We start from the raw sequence: 16,317 nt of genomic DNA, 5'->3' as shown, positions 1-16,317 counted from the left end.
CAGCAAAAAAGTCCTGAGTTCACTTCCACCATCAGGCCGGGGGCTTTCTGTGTGGAGTTTGCATGTTCTCTCCATGTTTGTGCAGGTTCTCCCCGGATACTCCGGCTTCCTCCCACCGTCCAAAAACATGCAATAGGGGGGATAGGTTAATTGGTCAATCTAAATTGCCCATAGGTGTGAATCTGTGAGTGAATGTTTGTCTGTGTCTCTATGTGTTAGCCTGTCTCTTGCCCTATGACAGCTGGGATAGGCTCCAGTGCCCACTGCAACCCTGGAAAGGAGAAGCGGATGGATGGATAATTATTATGCTCTTCTCACATAATGTCTCAAACTGGTTACATTCATAAAATACTTGGCAGGTATTTTGTCTTTCTACAGCTGAACCATGACTCTTCAGAGTCCAGACCATATGCACTAAGCTGCTCTGTGCTGGACTTTATCTTTTTATCAATCATGGAGACCCTGCTGACTTCATTAGTTTGTTTAGGGATTAAAGTGGGCTGGAGTTATGGTTGTGGTACTTCAGAGTAGCTAGTGTGTTGTTGTGTCCGGGGAAAACAGGTTAGTTTGCATTCATGTGGTGAATTCACTATAAAACACTGTTGGACTGCTTATGGTTACATCAAGTGTGGCAGAAATGAATGTGCATTTAAGATAATGATGCTTAGATTATTTAACTGAATTGAAACTTTATTCTAGCTGTATACTGTCTAGTGTGAAGCCGCATAGTGTGAGTGTAGGGGATGGACATCAGATATGATAGCTGGTGAAACTGTGTACATGTTGTTAAGTTCAGTTGTGTAAATCCACAAAGAGCAGCAGGTCAGCTGATTGCAGCCTTTACACTAAGAAAACTTTATGAAGCTACATCAGAAATTATTGTGGGCCATCATTTTTTCCCCACACTGAGCGCCATTACTAATTTTAGAGTTCCTCCACCACTTTAACCCCTGACTGCTCATTTTCCTGTTTAGAGGCAAAGTCACCCTCTACAAAGTAGGCAACAGGAAACAGTTATTGTTTTGAAATCTTTCAAATCAAAATAAGCACATTCATTAGAATTAGAATTTAGATTAGAATAATATTTGTATTCTTGTGCACTGATAATATTTTCTGATTATATTCTTATATTAATATAGCACAAGCTTTAGTTACCTTGTAACCTGTAAACTGTACCTTTTCACTTTTACTCAAAGAAGTTGTTTCAGTGCTTTTACTGGAGAATATTTTTTAAAAACACGGGTATCTGTACTTCTACTTAAGTAAAGAACGTCTGTACTTTTGCCCCCTCTGATGGTGTGTGTAACTCATTACTATCATCTTCACATCATGGGGTGTTTTGGGGGGGGAAACCAAGAATCCAGCTCTCTGTGAAAACAACAGGAAATGAGCAGATACACTGTCAGAGTGGGGTACAGATACTGGGTTTTATTTAGAGGCAGTGCCTGTGTGGTTATGACTGAATATGTACTGTTAACAGTAATTTTGGGGAAACTCCAGAACTGACACCCTGTTATGGAACCATAAGTCATAACAAGATGATGAGCTTTGGTACTGTAGTGAGGACAGTATGCACATGTTCAGATGCTGTGTAGGTGTTCAAGTCTCTGATTTTGATTTATCCAGAAAAAAGATTCTGCTGTTGGAAGATTATGTCAACTGTATTTGATTTTATGTGAGCAAGCCCCTCCAAAGTCTCCCGCTGCCCATCTTAATGTGACCAGAGGTACAAAAAGGCAGAGATGCTTCTGTGTGCACAGGTGCTCAAGTGTGAACTCAGAGCAACAATTAAAACAAACACACTCCAGATGAACCTGCTGTGATTCATGCAGATGAGTCAGGATGTTGTTTATGGTGTTTTTATTCTCCCTGTTTTTCCTTTGCAGCTCCCTTTATTATGTGTTAGCTGCTTAAGTGCTGGTGTCCTGGTTCTCTCTGCGATTCTCCTTTAGTTAAACAAGCACGTCTAATGTTTCTGCTATTAGTGATGTGTTTTAGCAGGACAGAAAGAAAAGGTCATTACTTCTGTTAAATCTCTTCGATTTTGTTCCTCATTTGCATATTTTCTGCTTTGCTGCAGGAAGCGAAACAGTCACTGTGTGCCACACTGTCATTATATCAATGCTGCTATCCTGTACATATTGTACATACTATTGTTTGAGTACTTACGATTGTTTTTTTTGTTTTTTGTTTTTTTGTACTTTTTATATTTTACATTTATATTTATTATTGAAACTTGCACCAAGGGAGCGGCACTCCAATTTCGTTGTACTCTGTACAATGACAATAAAGGCTATTCTATTCTATTCTATTCTATTCTATTCTATTCTAATGTTTCCCTGTGATGCTTGCAGTGGTGTTTTTGTGGACTTTCATCGTTTTACAGCTTTATAGCCTAAAAACACGACTGATTATAGAGGGATTGCAGATGGTGAGGCATTTAGTGAAGACCTTACATTTTGTTTCAGTAACAATTAAATTCACCCTGATTATTTTCATCTTGGTTTTACTGCAGCTGTAACATTACAGTATTTGTAAAACGACACTGAGAGAGAGCCTGTTTCTGCGTCTTTGTGCTGCTCTTACAAAGGTTAAATGTTCAGATGATGATTCCAGCTGTTCTTCAACCTGCAGAAATCATCGTAAAGCTACTACATCTGGATTAGAACAAATCAGTGTTTTTAATATCAGTTTAGTCAAGTTTATTGTTCCTGCCCAGAGATCAGGTACAAAAACTCATCTCAGAGATGACAGCATCTCAAATTAGCATCGTCAAAACAGAGCAACAATAAAATAAATACATGCACATCTATGCAAAACAAACAAACAAACGAGGCAGTTACTGAGCTGAAACATAGTTAACAATGTACATGACAACAGCTCGCACACTGCAAGTTTCCAACTTTACCAGTTGTTTTGCTAATGTTTCCAGCACTCGTGATCTTCATGCACTGAGTATTTCTATTTATTTCTGAGTTAATCTATTAACTTGTGAATGACAGGACAACTGCACATTTGTCATGGTCCCCGTGCCTCGCCAGCTGACCCCTTGTTAGGCAACATGTTGTTTTTTTTTGTTTTTTTTTGTTTTCTGCTCTCTCTCTCTCTCTCCTCTGCTGGGGCGGTGCTTATTACGGGCTCCCGCCCTTGGCCCACGCACCTGCGTTCAATCTCCCCACCTGCTGCTGATCTCCACTAATCTTGAGCCCTTCTTAAGACAGTAGTGCTTTGCTACTCATCGTTGGATCGTTGAGCAATCTGTGTCAGGCACCCTTTAATCTAAAAACTAGAATCCTTGAGTTGTTGTCGTTACTAACTGACGCTTCTTTGTGTAGATCTTTCCTAGACCTGCCTACCTGAAATCCTGCAAGTGAGTGTGTGGAAGCATGAGAGCCTGCTGAGGAGAGTGGAGTGTGATTTGGAGAGGAGTGGAGCATGTTTGATCCCTTCCTTTTCCCCCACGGTCCCTGGAGCCCCTCTAGAACATTGTGTATATATATAATCACTTGGTGTTGTCACTGTAAATACATTCACTGTCTTTTCTGCAAGGATCCCTCGTCTGCGCCTGAGTCTGTTTAGGAACTCTGACAACACTGGAGTTGGACACATGTAATCTTTAAAAGCTTCTCATAGTGTTTAGGTCTGGAGGTGCAGAGTGCACATGACCATTACTCCTAAATGTTTTCCTCCTAGTGAGGAAACAAAATATTCACATTTTGCACAGTGAAAGCTGACAGTCAGTTAGAAAACTGGTATTTTAAGCATACTGACCGACTCATGACGTCAGCACGTCTTTTTCTTTTGGCTGCTCCATTTAGGGAATCACCACAGCAGATCCTCTGCCACCATCTCATCCAGTCCCTAGCATCCTCCTCTGTCACATCCTTAACGACAAATAAGAATCTTGTATGTGGTCTTACTCTTTTCCTCATTCTAGGTTTGACAGATTTTCAATGATTGTATGATCATTGATCAGAAATTACAAAGTAAGACCTGAGGTGACCAACATTTTTAAATGTATTCTATATGTATTCTGTTTAATACAAACTGCGACTCCTATATTCACTGTTTTCCGAGGTTTCAGCGTTCAACGTTCAAAGACATGAAAATTAGGGGTGGGTTTTTATAATCGATTCATCGATTAAAATCGATTCTGGCTTGGATAACGTAAAATCGATTCATTAAAATCCTGAATCGATTTTTTAATATAAATTTATTTTGTCCGAAATGCCAGAATCTCTGGTGACATCTCACAAAATTTCAAGAACCACCAAACAGTAAATGAGAGCAGGTACAGGGATTCTGCACATAGACTTAAACACACAGCGCAACCCGCGGATCAGAATCAGTTAGATGTCGCCTTTCTCACAGTCGGGGCTGAAAGCCGACAGCTCGCTGATCCGGGTCCGCGCTTTGTGTTCACGCCCTTTATGCGCTGATTCTAAAGCTGTTAGTTTGATCCCCCCCCCCCCCCCTCTCTCGAACAGTTTCGCTTTCTTCATTATTCGCTTGCTTGTTATGCACAAGTCTACTGTTGTTTACAGGCTGTCGGCCGCTGTTTTTTTCCCTTTTACATTCTTCCGAAAAGAAAACCTCATTTCTGCTGTTCAATACTGAACAAATTTAAACTTTTTTAAATTATTCAAAATGCAAAATGCTTAGCCGTGTGTCTAATAAAACCGCTGTAACGTCAGAGGTAATGTTCATTAATTAATGGTTTTCTTTCGTTTTTGATGTACTGCAGAATATTTTTATAAAATCCCAGGCCAGGAAAATCACCTACATGTTTTTCTGTGTTTTATCTTCAGCTACTTTGACACAAAGGCATCTGCTGTGATGCTCACACCTTGGATAAAGTCTTGAGAGTGTCAGCTTCCTTTTTATAGATACAAAAATATGTAAATGTCCTGATCTGAATTATATCTCTGACTGTCAAAATTTCCCAGATTTAAATCGAATCGAATCGAATTAAATCGAATCGTGGATCGAATCGATTTGGGACCTTGTGAATCGGAATTGAATCGATTCTAGAAATCAGTGACGATACCCAGCCCTAATGAAAATGTTACACAAGCTCCTCAATTAATCTCAGTTTTATCTATATAGCGCCAAATCACAACAACTGTTCACTCAAGGTGCTTTATACTATAAAGACCCTACAGTGATGCAAACATATGACTGATTTCCAGGCATTGCTGTAGTTTCATACAGAAGTCACATTAATTAGCAGGTGCCACTGTGCCACCCTCCTGGAAGGAGCTGAGGAGAGCCCCAGACTCGGGGTCACCCAGCAGCCACGGTGCAGAAGCTACAGGGACTATATTTCAATTCACTCTCCTCTCATTACTATATGCGAATCTGCCTGGGCTGGGAGCCACCACTGCTATTCTGCTCTGAGGCCTTCCCCAAACATTTGTCTTAATTCATGCTTATGCCATCTGCCTTTACGTATGTGAAATGCTTTCAAATCTAAATGAGAATTTGGGCCAGCTAAAGAATTACAATGCAGAAGTTGTCATTACAGGATTGGTGTGCTTGCAATGTTTTACATGTGTTGCACAGTATGGAATCTTGTTGTTTTTAAGGTTGCTGCAGTTACAGTGGTTATTCAACTGCAAAAGGGATCACTTTCTGTTGTTGGTTTTGCTGCCAGAGGTTTCTGTAGTTTCCATTGATTTTGTTAGTTGCAGGTATAGTGTCAATGGTTGCTTGCATCACTCCAGGTGTTTTGTTAGTTTCACAGGTTTGTTACCCTGCAGATTTTTGGGAGATTGTGGGAGTTGCCTTGTGTAGTTGTAGGCAATGCTGTAGACACAGTTTAGCAGTTTTGGCAATTTCAGTGACAATTTTAGACGTTGTTCACATTGGTGTTGTTAGTTACACTGGTTTCAGATATTGCTCTAGTTTAATTGCTAAGTCGTTTTTTTTATAAGGGTTGCCGTAAATGCTGCAGTGAGAGAACTGCTGAATTCATTTAAGTCGCCTGTTTAAAGGCACGATTAATCAGAAATTGCCACCTAAAAACTGAGCCGACCAAAATGTTTAAATGTAAGACTCACAACTCTTACCTCATTTCACTGAAACACAGCACCTCCTCTTGGTGATGTCACCTCATTCCCTCACCGACAGCTATCAGCCTACAACACATATGTTGGGTTTAGATTAGTTTCACTTCTACAAAGAGGAACCTACACTGTCATTATTACTGAGAGGAGAAATGGCGCAGAAAGGAGTTCAGCTCGACCGAGAAACCTTCTCTTGTTCCATCTGAGCTACTTTGAGGATGTGACAGCAGCTGTGTCAGAGACCAGAGATAAACTACAGGACATTCTGAGAGAGGAATGGACAAACATCTCACTGACAGTCACTGAAGAGGATGTTTTACTGTCACCAGCAGAGCCAAAGACCAGAGCTGGATTCTTAAAATATTCACATGAAATCACACTGGATCCAAACACAGCAAACACACATCTGTTATTATCTGAGGGGAACAGAAAAGTAACATTTATGAAGCAACAACAGTCTTATTCTGATCATCCAGACAGATTCACTGCATGGCTTCAGGTCCTAAGTAGAGAGAGTCTGACTGGACGTTGTTACTGGGAGGTGGAGTGGAGAGGGAGAGTTGGTGTAGCAGTTGCATACAAGAATATCAGCAGAGCAGGGAGCTCTGATGAATGCAAATTTGGATTCAACGACAAATCTTGGTCTTTACGTTACGATTCAAATGGTTTTCAGTTTTGGCACAATGAAGTCCGAACCAACCTCTCAGGTCCTCGGTCCTCCAGAGTAGGAGTGTACCTGGATCACAGAGCAGGTATTCTGTCTTTCTACAGCGTCTCTGAAACCATGACTCTCCTCCACAGAGTCCAGACCACATTCACTCAGCCGCTCTATGCTGGACTTCGGTTCTTTTATTATGACAGTGACACCGCAGAGTTCATTAAACTGAAATAGACAGAAATGATTGAAGGACACTTGGTTAAAACAGGTTTTTCGGTTTCCACTTTCTTTGGTCTCTTTCATTGTTGCTCAGACGTTATTGATGTGCTGTTGCTTAGCCTGTCAGTAACACTTTATAGGTGCGACTTTGACATTGCATTATTTGTTGTCTAGTTAATGATTGGCTTTGTTTTAATGAAGGAAAAGTGTTTCACTCTGCAGAAACAATACAGCCTCATATATCTTTGTAAATGTTGTATGTTGTTCTAATTAAGGTATTTAATGTAAAACATCCCATTTCTAGTTTGTTATATCTTCTACACAAGAGTTATTCTTTATGGGAAACTGTTTTTCATTTATGTGCACTGTCATGTTTCAATTTAGAGAAGTGATCAGTTTGGTTGGGTGTTTTTGTGTTATTCTCTGGTTGGTTCCTTTTTCTTTTGTTTAAGAAAACTAGCCATTGAAATATGCGCAACCCTGTGAAAAGAAGAAGTAATATGCACTCAAACAACTTTGTATGGAATAAAATGACACCTTATATAAAACTTCCTCAGTTAATCACTGTATTGTGTTCCAGTAAAATTTGACTGAGTTAAAAGTTTCATCTCTGAAAAATATTGTTAACTTGATCAGACTGATATAACAGTTCAATAGTTCAGGCCCTGAAGTGCCGGTGATGATCGTCCGGAGTGAGGCCCATTTAGTCCAGCACAACTCTGCAGACGTCTGCGAATCTGCCCCGTGAGGTTGGCGGCAGACTCAGGGCCGCCATCTCAGCCCCCCCGACAGCAGTGGAAGCTGCTGTGGTGCCCAATCTTGCACACTTCTGCCCCAGGACTAAAAATATGTCATATCCTGGATTAATCACATCACATCCTGCATTGGACAATTCCTGACTGAGTCTATCAAAGTCATAGTGGTAAACACGAATAACTTGGATGTGAAATAGATTCACAAAGACATTTGGAAGGAGGTAACCCAGACAGACATGAAACCATACATGAGTCATTTGATTTGTACAGATCTAGAAATGAATCTACCAGAAGTTCATGCAGAGTCTGGCTGGACAATCTTTTGGGCCAATCACTCAATGAATTTCCCATGTTGCCATGCGTGATTCACTTTAACAACTGTGATTCAAGACCAGGCCGTCATCAACAAGACAAGCTGGCAGTCAGTGGATGGCGTGCCTGCCCCTCATTTTTAACCCAATCCAAACATCAGTTGATGAGCATCTAGTCACTTTTAGGGGATGCTGCCCTTTTACACAGTATATGCCAAGAGTGCCATTTAAATGTAGCATAACGATCTGGGCAACATATCATGGCAGGACAAGTTATGCCTGAAACATTCAAGTATGTACTGGGAAACATGAAGACGGTGTTCCTCAAAAAGAACCAAGGGCAGCACATGGTTTTGGAGATAACTGCAACTATCATTGGGCCATTCTGGATTACAATAGGAACAAAGGTGGATTTGACAACCATGCTAAGGTATGCTTATTTTTGTACTCCTTGTCTATCATCAGATTGTTTGAAATGGACTATAAAGTGCTGCGCCAGCTGGCCCGGCCTCCACAGTCACCTGACCTAAACCCAATCCAGATGGTTTGGGATGAGATGGAGCGCAGAGTGAAAGCAAAGGGCCAACAAGTGCTCAGCATCTCTGGGAACACCTTCAAGACTGTTGGAAGAACATTTCAGGTGATTACACATTGAAGCTCATCGAGAGAATGCCAAGAGTGTACAAAGCAGTAATCAAAGCAAAGGGTGGCTATTTTGAAGAATCTAAAATAGGTTTTGAGTAATTTCAGATTTTATTGCTTACTGCATAATTCAATACGTGTTAATTCATAGTTTTGATCATGAAAACAAGAAAAAACATTAAATGAGAAGGTGTGTCCAAACTTTTGACTGGTAATGTACACTCACATCAACGAGACATATGGATTATGAACAACAAATAACAGTTCAATACATGGGTAGCACTTTATAATAATGTCACACTAGTAAGTATTAGTGAGGTATTGGCAGGTGCTTCATTCTTACTATGCCATTTATAAATACAGTTATGTTATGTTTATCCATCTGTTACTGGTACACCATGCACAGCTATCACTGCTATTACATCACTGCTAGTAAAACTGATAATCATAATCATATCCTTTCATTCATTTCCGCTTATCTTTTTTCAAGGTCGAGGGGGGACTGGAGCCTGTTCCAGCTGTCTTAAGACAAGAGGCAGGGTACACCTTGGACATGTCGCCAATCTGTCCCAGGGATAACCCACATACACAGACAACCATTCACACTCACATTCACACCTATCCCCACTAATTGCATGTCTTTGGACTGTGGGAGGAAGCCGTAGTACCCGGGGAGAACCACACAAACACGAGGAGAAGAGAACTCTAAACAGAAAGACCCCGGCCTGATAATGAAATTGATTTTGCTGCAGTTGCTATATGTAGTTTCAGATGCTAGTTTAATTGCAGAAGTTACCATGTTTTGTAGAAGATGCTGCTGTAGTTTGCAGGTTTTGTGGTTAAAACTGTTACTATACTTTGCTGATGATGTTGCTTCTAGTTTCAGTCATTGAATTAGTTGCAGACGTTGCCACTGCTTCAATGTGTTTGTTGGGTTGCAGTAGCTATGCTTACTTACAGTTTTTTTGTGCTTGTTTTACATTTGTTATCCAAGTTGGAATCTTTAGTCACATGTTTTTAAGGTTGCTGCAACTCAAATAAAGTTGCAAAAGTTGCCAAAGGGATCCTTGTTGTTGTGCTATTGTTGCTATTGTTGCTATTGGCATTGTTAGTTGCAGGTGTACTGTCAGTGGTCACTTTCTTCATTGTAGGTGTTGCATTAGTGTCACAGGTTAGTTTAGCTATAGTGTCTGATTAGTTGTGGGAGTTGCCTTGTGTAGCTGTAGGCATTGTTGTAAACATGAGGGGTTTTTTTGTAATTTTTGCAATTTCAGTAACAAACTTAGTTGCAGATTGCAGTTGCAGTTTTTCTGATAAGTGTTTGTTACAGTGGTTGTAGATATTTCTGTAGTTTCATTCAGAAGTCATTTATTTATTTAAAGATGTTACTGTAAATGTTGCAGTGATGGGTTTGTTTACCTCATTTAAGTGTCGCTCCTATCAGAGAGCCCATTCTGATTCCATTTAATAACAATTTTACGGGTTTTCCTGAATTTACCACCTAAAAACTGAGCTCACCAACATTTTTTAATATACTGTTTATAAAAAAGGTATTTACTTCAAACTCAAACCTCATCCTGGAATACACCAGATACTGATAACTCCTCCCCTTCTACCTGACAGCACCTCCTCTTTGTCTGTTTCCTCATTCCCTCCCATTCAGTCTATATTTTGAAAATGGGCATAACCAACATCTGTTGACGTGTAAGAGCAGACAGCCTCCATTTCCCACGTAAACACCTATTGATTAGGTCACAGCTCAGAATAGTTTCACTTCTGCAAAAGACAAACCAGCAAGTCATTGTTACTAAGAAAAGAGAATGGATGAAGAAAACATTTCTTGCTCCATCTGTTTGGATCTACTGAAGGATCCGGTGACTACAACCTGTGGACACAGCTACTGCATGAACTGTATTAAAACCCACTTTGATGAAGAGGACAGGAAGGGAATCCACAGCTGCCCTCAGTGCAGGAAGACTTTCACACCGAGGCCTGTCCTGGAGAAAAACACCATGTTAGCAGCTTTAGTGGAGCAGCTGAAGAAGACTGGACTCCAAGCTGCTCCAGCTGATCACTGCTATGCTGGACCTGAAGATGTGGCCTGTGATGTCTGCACTGGGAGGAAGCTGAAAGCCATCAAGTCCTGTTTATCTTGTCCAGCCTCTTACTGTGAGAAACATCTCCAACCTCACTATGATGCAGCTCCGTTAAAGAAACACAAGCTGGTGGCCCCCTCCAAGAAGCTCCAGGAGAACATTTGCATGGTTTCAGATATACAAGAGAAAGTGACAGACATCTCATCAAGAGTTGCTGAAGAGGATGTTTTACTGTCACCAGCAGAGCCAAAGACCAGAGCTGGATTCTTAAAATATTCACATGAAATCACACTGGATCCAAACACAGCAAACACACATCTGTTATTATCTGAGGGGAACAGAAAAGCAACAACAGTGAAAAAACATCTCTGAAACCATGACTCTCCTCCACAGAGTCCAGACCACATTCACTCAGCCGCTCTATGCTGGACTTCGGTTCTTTTATTATGACAATGACACTGCAGAGTTCATTGAACTGAAACAGACAGAAATGATTGAAGGACACTTGGTTAAAAACTTTTTTTTTTCTAGTTTCCACTTTTTGTCTACATTGTTGCTGCTTAGAGGTAATTGATGTGCTGTTTCTTAACCTGCCAGATCTGCAAATAAAGTCATTTTACATTTGAATCTTTTGGACAGATGTTAACAGGGTTTTGTTGATGCTGGTGTGGTACATGTAACTCATCACTCGTGTTTTTATATTGTGTGTTGTCAATATTAAAAAGGTTAAATACAGTGTCTGCTTCAAATCAATCCTCTTTCTGGAATACATCAGAGACTGGTAACCCCTCCCCTTTTTCTGCCTGTTACTGGTCTGTCTGTAATACCTCCATATGTCAACCTGTTTCCCCCCCTGGTTGTTTTCCTGTGAGTTATCAACACGTTCTCACTCCCAACTCGTCAAACGTGTGACGCATGGTCAGGCTCCCTCTGCTTCACTTATCGACGCGCAGGGTACCCCCCGGGAATTGACGTGCAGGGTCCTCTCATTGAATACTATAGAGCTCCCTAAACGTTGCTTATTGACGACAAGAGATTGCCGCGGAAGAGCCTGTTGTTCGTATATTTATACATTTCCAAAATCACATTGTAGTGACCTATACAAAACACAATAAATTATATAATGTAAACAACTACCTGAGAAACAGCAGATACAGCAGATACATTAATTATAGGCTGTTACTTTTGTATCGTTTATTGCATATGGAGGGAGTGATGTATGCTGGGTAATGGCACAGCTAGCTACTGGGTGACTTTATTCACCTGCTTCGGCTGTTATCAGTCCATACAATGGGCGTTATTAGCACAAATCAGTCCCATAGATATGGGCCATCAAAAATAAAGTTTGTATTCCCATCTAATAATATTATTTTATTATTACATACCTGTAGCACAATCCGTTCAGTTAGCTTCACACAAAAATAGCTGGTAGAAATGTCCTCCAAAGATTATCTTTGTTCACCTCTGAGGGGGTATTTTGATGCTGATCCTCTTCATCTGTTCACTGCCTGCTGGAAACCTGCTTGCTGCTGCTGCTCTTCTCTCGGCTTCCCAGAGTAAATCTGAAAAGTCACCTGCCTGCCCTCCTGCCTGCCACAACACACCTCTGCTCTAAAAAAGAAAAGGTCAGACATGTTGTTCTTCTCTTTACTCCACCACACACCCAGAGAAACTCCCGTCTCTGTAGCTTTGCTTCAGCCTGTAATACAAGGAGGCAAAATCTCCTTTCACTCACCTCACATCGTACTCACCTTTAACCTCATCTAGAAATAACTCACCTTCTCCCTCTGTTACAGTGAGTCCTGCTCTGTGGAATTTCCTCCACGTCTCACCTCAGCCTTTCTGATCCGTGCGATAAATAAAGTTTTCCTTCAAATCAAACAAACATGTACCGAGTCAGCTTTTGGCTCCAACCTCTTTACACCGGCTGCTTGGCCTTGACAGCACAAGGTCCTGGACCACGTTTACATGTCTTCATAAGTTAACAGATGTGAAGTATTTTCACATACGGCCCTTAAAGCTTCTGTTAAAATGCTCCACAACACTTGGTTCAATCTGGCTTTATGCAGAGAAATGTGTGATGTTAAACTGAACCATCAGCTGATGCAAATGTTTATTATTAAACTCCTCGCCTTCATCTGTTGGAAGTTTAACAGGTACACGTCCTTCACTCAGAACATCCTCAAAAGCAGATGCAACAGATGCTGCTGCCTTGGTTTGAAGACACCTGCATGCATACTTAGAAAATCCATCTGTACATGTCAGTAAGTGTCTCACATTATCGTTACTAATGTGTCCGTCATCACTATAACTGCATGTGTACAATGTGGAAATTGATGTTATGTAACGATGATGCAAAAACAATATCAGAACATAATTTGATTCAGCAAAACCTATTTATTAACAACTATTAGTGTAAATAAAACATTCTGTCATCTTTTAATAGCAAAACACATTAAAGCAGACGTGTGTCCAAACCTCCTCCACTAACACATCCGTTTCTATGGTGCTGTCATCAGCTCGAGGCACAGCGGCACCCTTACTAACTCCATCAGGCACATTTAAGTCACTACAATCTTTTCATAATCCCCCATCGTTCAAGAGTCAGGTATCTCTGAAGGTTTCCAGAGTACTTTTTCACACACATCCAAGTCATGTAGTTGCAGTACCTCGACCGCAGCATTGTCCAACTCATTCTGAGTCGCTTGTCTGATGGATCCTGTGTTCTGCTGTTTTAACCAGTCCAGCTGGTGCTGGAGGATCGAACACTGGTGATGGACTGCACTGTGCTGAGACAGATTTTGTGTTATAGGCTTCATGTTATGGACGCACAGTGTGAGCACTCAGGTCGCATCAGAGCATCGGGCCGTATAGTGTGAGACCCCCATCGTGACCTACAAACTTCTAACCCCTGTGATTCAGTCATACAGAGTCAAACATGCTGAATATGAAGAGTAGTATCATTTAAACTCACATGATTATCAGCCATAAGAACAAATTCAGATTTATATTGATGTAAGGTATATAAATGTAAGTACAGTTTGAATCAGTGCAATATTATTTTCACACATCAATGGACCACTGAACTTCTCAGCTTCTAAAATGTAAAGCCTCATTTAGAAACTACACAAGTACATATAATGGTCAGGGATCAACATGAACCTGTCTTCTCTGTTTGACTTTAATCAACTCTGCAGTGGCTCCATAAAGCCAAAGTCCAGCATAGAGCGGCTGAGTGAATGTGGTCTGGACTCTGTGGAGGAGAGTCATGGTTTCAGAGACGCTGTAGAAAGACAGAATACCTGCTCTGTGATCCAGGTACACTCCTACTCTGGAGGACCGAGGACCTGAGAGGACAGTTTGGACTTTGTTGTGCCAAAATTTATAACTGTTTGTGTCACAATCTAATGCCCAAGATTTGTCATTGTTTCCAAATACACAGCCCCCCCCTGCTCTGCTGATATTCTTGTATGCGACTGCTACACGAACTCCTCCCCCTCTCCACTCCACCTCCCAGTAACAACGTCCAGTCAGACTCTCTCTACTCAGGACCTGATACCATCCAGTGAATCTGTCTGGATGATCAGAATAAGACTGTTGTTGTTCTGTTCTTGTTACTTTTCTGTTCCCCTCAGATAATAACAGATGTCTGTGAGTTGTGTTTGGATCCAGTGTGATTTCACGTGAATATTTTAAGAATCCAGCTCTGGTCTTTGGCTCTGCTGGTGACAGTAAAACATCCACTTCAGTGACTGTCAGTGAGATGTTTGTCCATTCCTCTCTCAGAATGTCCTGTAGTTTATCTCTGGTCTCTGACACAGCTGCTGTCACATCCTCAAAGTAGCTCAGAGGACGAATATTGATGCTGGATGAGTGTGTAGACTCACTGAGTGCTGACAGTGAGGGGTAGTTGTGTAGAAACTGGTTGTGATCCTCTGTGTGTGAGAGCTGCTCCAGCTCGCCGTCTTTCCTCTTCAGCTCAGCGATCTCCTGCTCCAGCTTCTCCTGAAGCTCTTTGACTCGACTCACTTCAGTTTCCTGCTGGGATCTGACCTGCTGCTTCACATCAGAGCTTCTTTTCTGGAGGAGACGGATCAGCTCAGTGAACATCTTCTCACTGTCCTCCACTGCTTTATCAGCAGAGCCATTGATGGCCTCCACCTCCTGTTGAAGCAGCTTCACATCTTTCTCTCGCTCCTGGATTCTCTGCTGGATGTTTAGTCGTCTCACCTCGAGCTCCTTCTGCTTCTCAGTCCTTTCTGCTGCAGCTGGGACTGTTTCATGGCCTTTATGTTCATCCACTGTGCAGAGATAACAGATACTCTGCTGATCAGTACGACAGAAAATCTTCATCACCTCATCATGACGAGAGCAGATGTTGTCCTGGAGCTTCTTGGAGGGGGCCACCAGCTTGTGTTTCTTTAATGGAGCTGCATCATAGTGAGGTTGGAGGTGTTTCTCACAGTAAGAGGCCAGACAGACTAAACAGGACTTGATGGCTTTCAGCTTCCTCCCAGTGCAAACATCACAGGCCACATCTTCAGGTCCAGCATAGCAGTGATCAGCTGGAGCAGCTTGGAGTCCAGTCTTCTTCAGCTGCTCCACTAAAGCTGCTAACATGGTGTTTTTCTCCAGGACAGGCCTCGGTATGAAAGTCTTCCTACACTGAGGGCAGCTGTGAATTCCCTTCCTGTCCTCTTCATCAAAGTGGGTTTTAATACAGTTCATACAGTAGCTGTGTCCACAGGCTGTAGTCACCGGATCCTTCAGTAGATCCAAACAGATGGAACAAGAGAAGGTTTCTCGGTCCAGCTGAACTCCTTTCTGCGCCATTTTTCCTCTCAGTGTCAGTGACTGTGTGAGTTTCTCTTCCTTATAACTGAAACTAGTCTGAGCTCTGATCTCAACAACATGTTTCTGCAGTGAATGGAGCCTGTCAGCTCTTACACGTCACCACATGTTGGTTACACCCATCTTCAAACTGCAGATCTGAGGGGGAGGGAACGAGGAAACACGTGGACAGAGAGGAGGTGCTGTGTTTAAGAGCAGGAAGAAGAGGGAGGTTATCAGGCTGTGCTTCACTCCAGGAAGAGGAGCAGTTAGAGAGTGAAACTGTGTGTTTAACCCTTTTTATTTACTGCTTCTTCTATATAAATAATTTTTAAAAATCCAGCTTTAATGAACACTGGACAGAAACGTCTCAGGTAACAATAACTGTCAGAACAGCAGAGGCTGCTGACCTAATCAAAGCATATGTGGAGAGCAGGGTTAGGTTAGCAGACATATGCTGGTTGCTTTTATTTATTTATTTATTGCTTTTATAGGCAGTAATCAATGTTGCTGTAACAGGATGAGAACTAGATAAATGCCACTGCATTGCTTTGAACAGTCAGCAGAGTCTGCACATATAATTACAGATATTCCTGCAAAAAGTTAATTAGTCAAAAGAATCTTGCATTTTAGTTTTGCATTTATAACAGCTGCTGCAACAGAAATAACCATGTTCTTTACATTAAAATAGCAACAAACCTTTCTGGAACAACTTTCAAGGTTCATGGCGAAGACAAAGAT

At 41.4% G+C, this 16,317-nt stretch overlaps 2 protein-coding genes across 2 annotated transcripts; one reads left to right on the top strand and one right to left on the bottom strand.

Moving 5' to 3' along the window:
* Positions 1-5,701: 5,701 nt before the first annotated feature.
* On the top strand, positions 5,702-7,493 carry LOC146713735 (tripartite motif-containing protein 16-like protein). The gene is made up of 2 exons (XM_085438950.1): positions 5,702-5,743; positions 6,130-7,493. The coding sequence occupies exons 1-2, from the start codon at positions 5,702-5,704 to the stop codon at positions 6,955-6,957; spliced, it is 870 nt and encodes a 289-aa protein (XP_085295076.1). The 3' UTR covers positions 6,958-7,493.
* A 5,645-nt stretch (positions 7,494-13,138) lies between these two features.
* Positions 13,139-15,682, bottom strand: LOC146713734 (tripartite motif-containing protein 16-like). The gene has a single exon (XM_085450077.1). The coding sequence runs from the start codon at positions 15,577-15,579 to the stop codon at positions 13,891-13,893; it is 1,689 nt and encodes a 562-aa protein (XP_085306203.1). The 5' UTR covers positions 15,580-15,682; the 3' UTR covers positions 13,139-13,890.
* Positions 15,683-16,317: the final 635 nt, after the last annotated feature.

Source organism: Copadichromis virginalis, linkage group LG3 (assembly GCF_057382275.1).
Source record: "Copadichromis virginalis isolate Kocher_CV1m ecotype Utaka linkage group LG3, C_Virginalis_male_GT1.1, whole genome shotgun sequence".
Taxonomy (NCBI): domain Eukaryota; kingdom Metazoa; phylum Chordata; class Actinopteri; order Cichliformes; family Cichlidae; genus Copadichromis; species Copadichromis virginalis.
The sequence above is the reverse complement of the archived record's forward strand: the minus strand, read 5'-3'. Positions and strand labels throughout refer to the sequence as shown.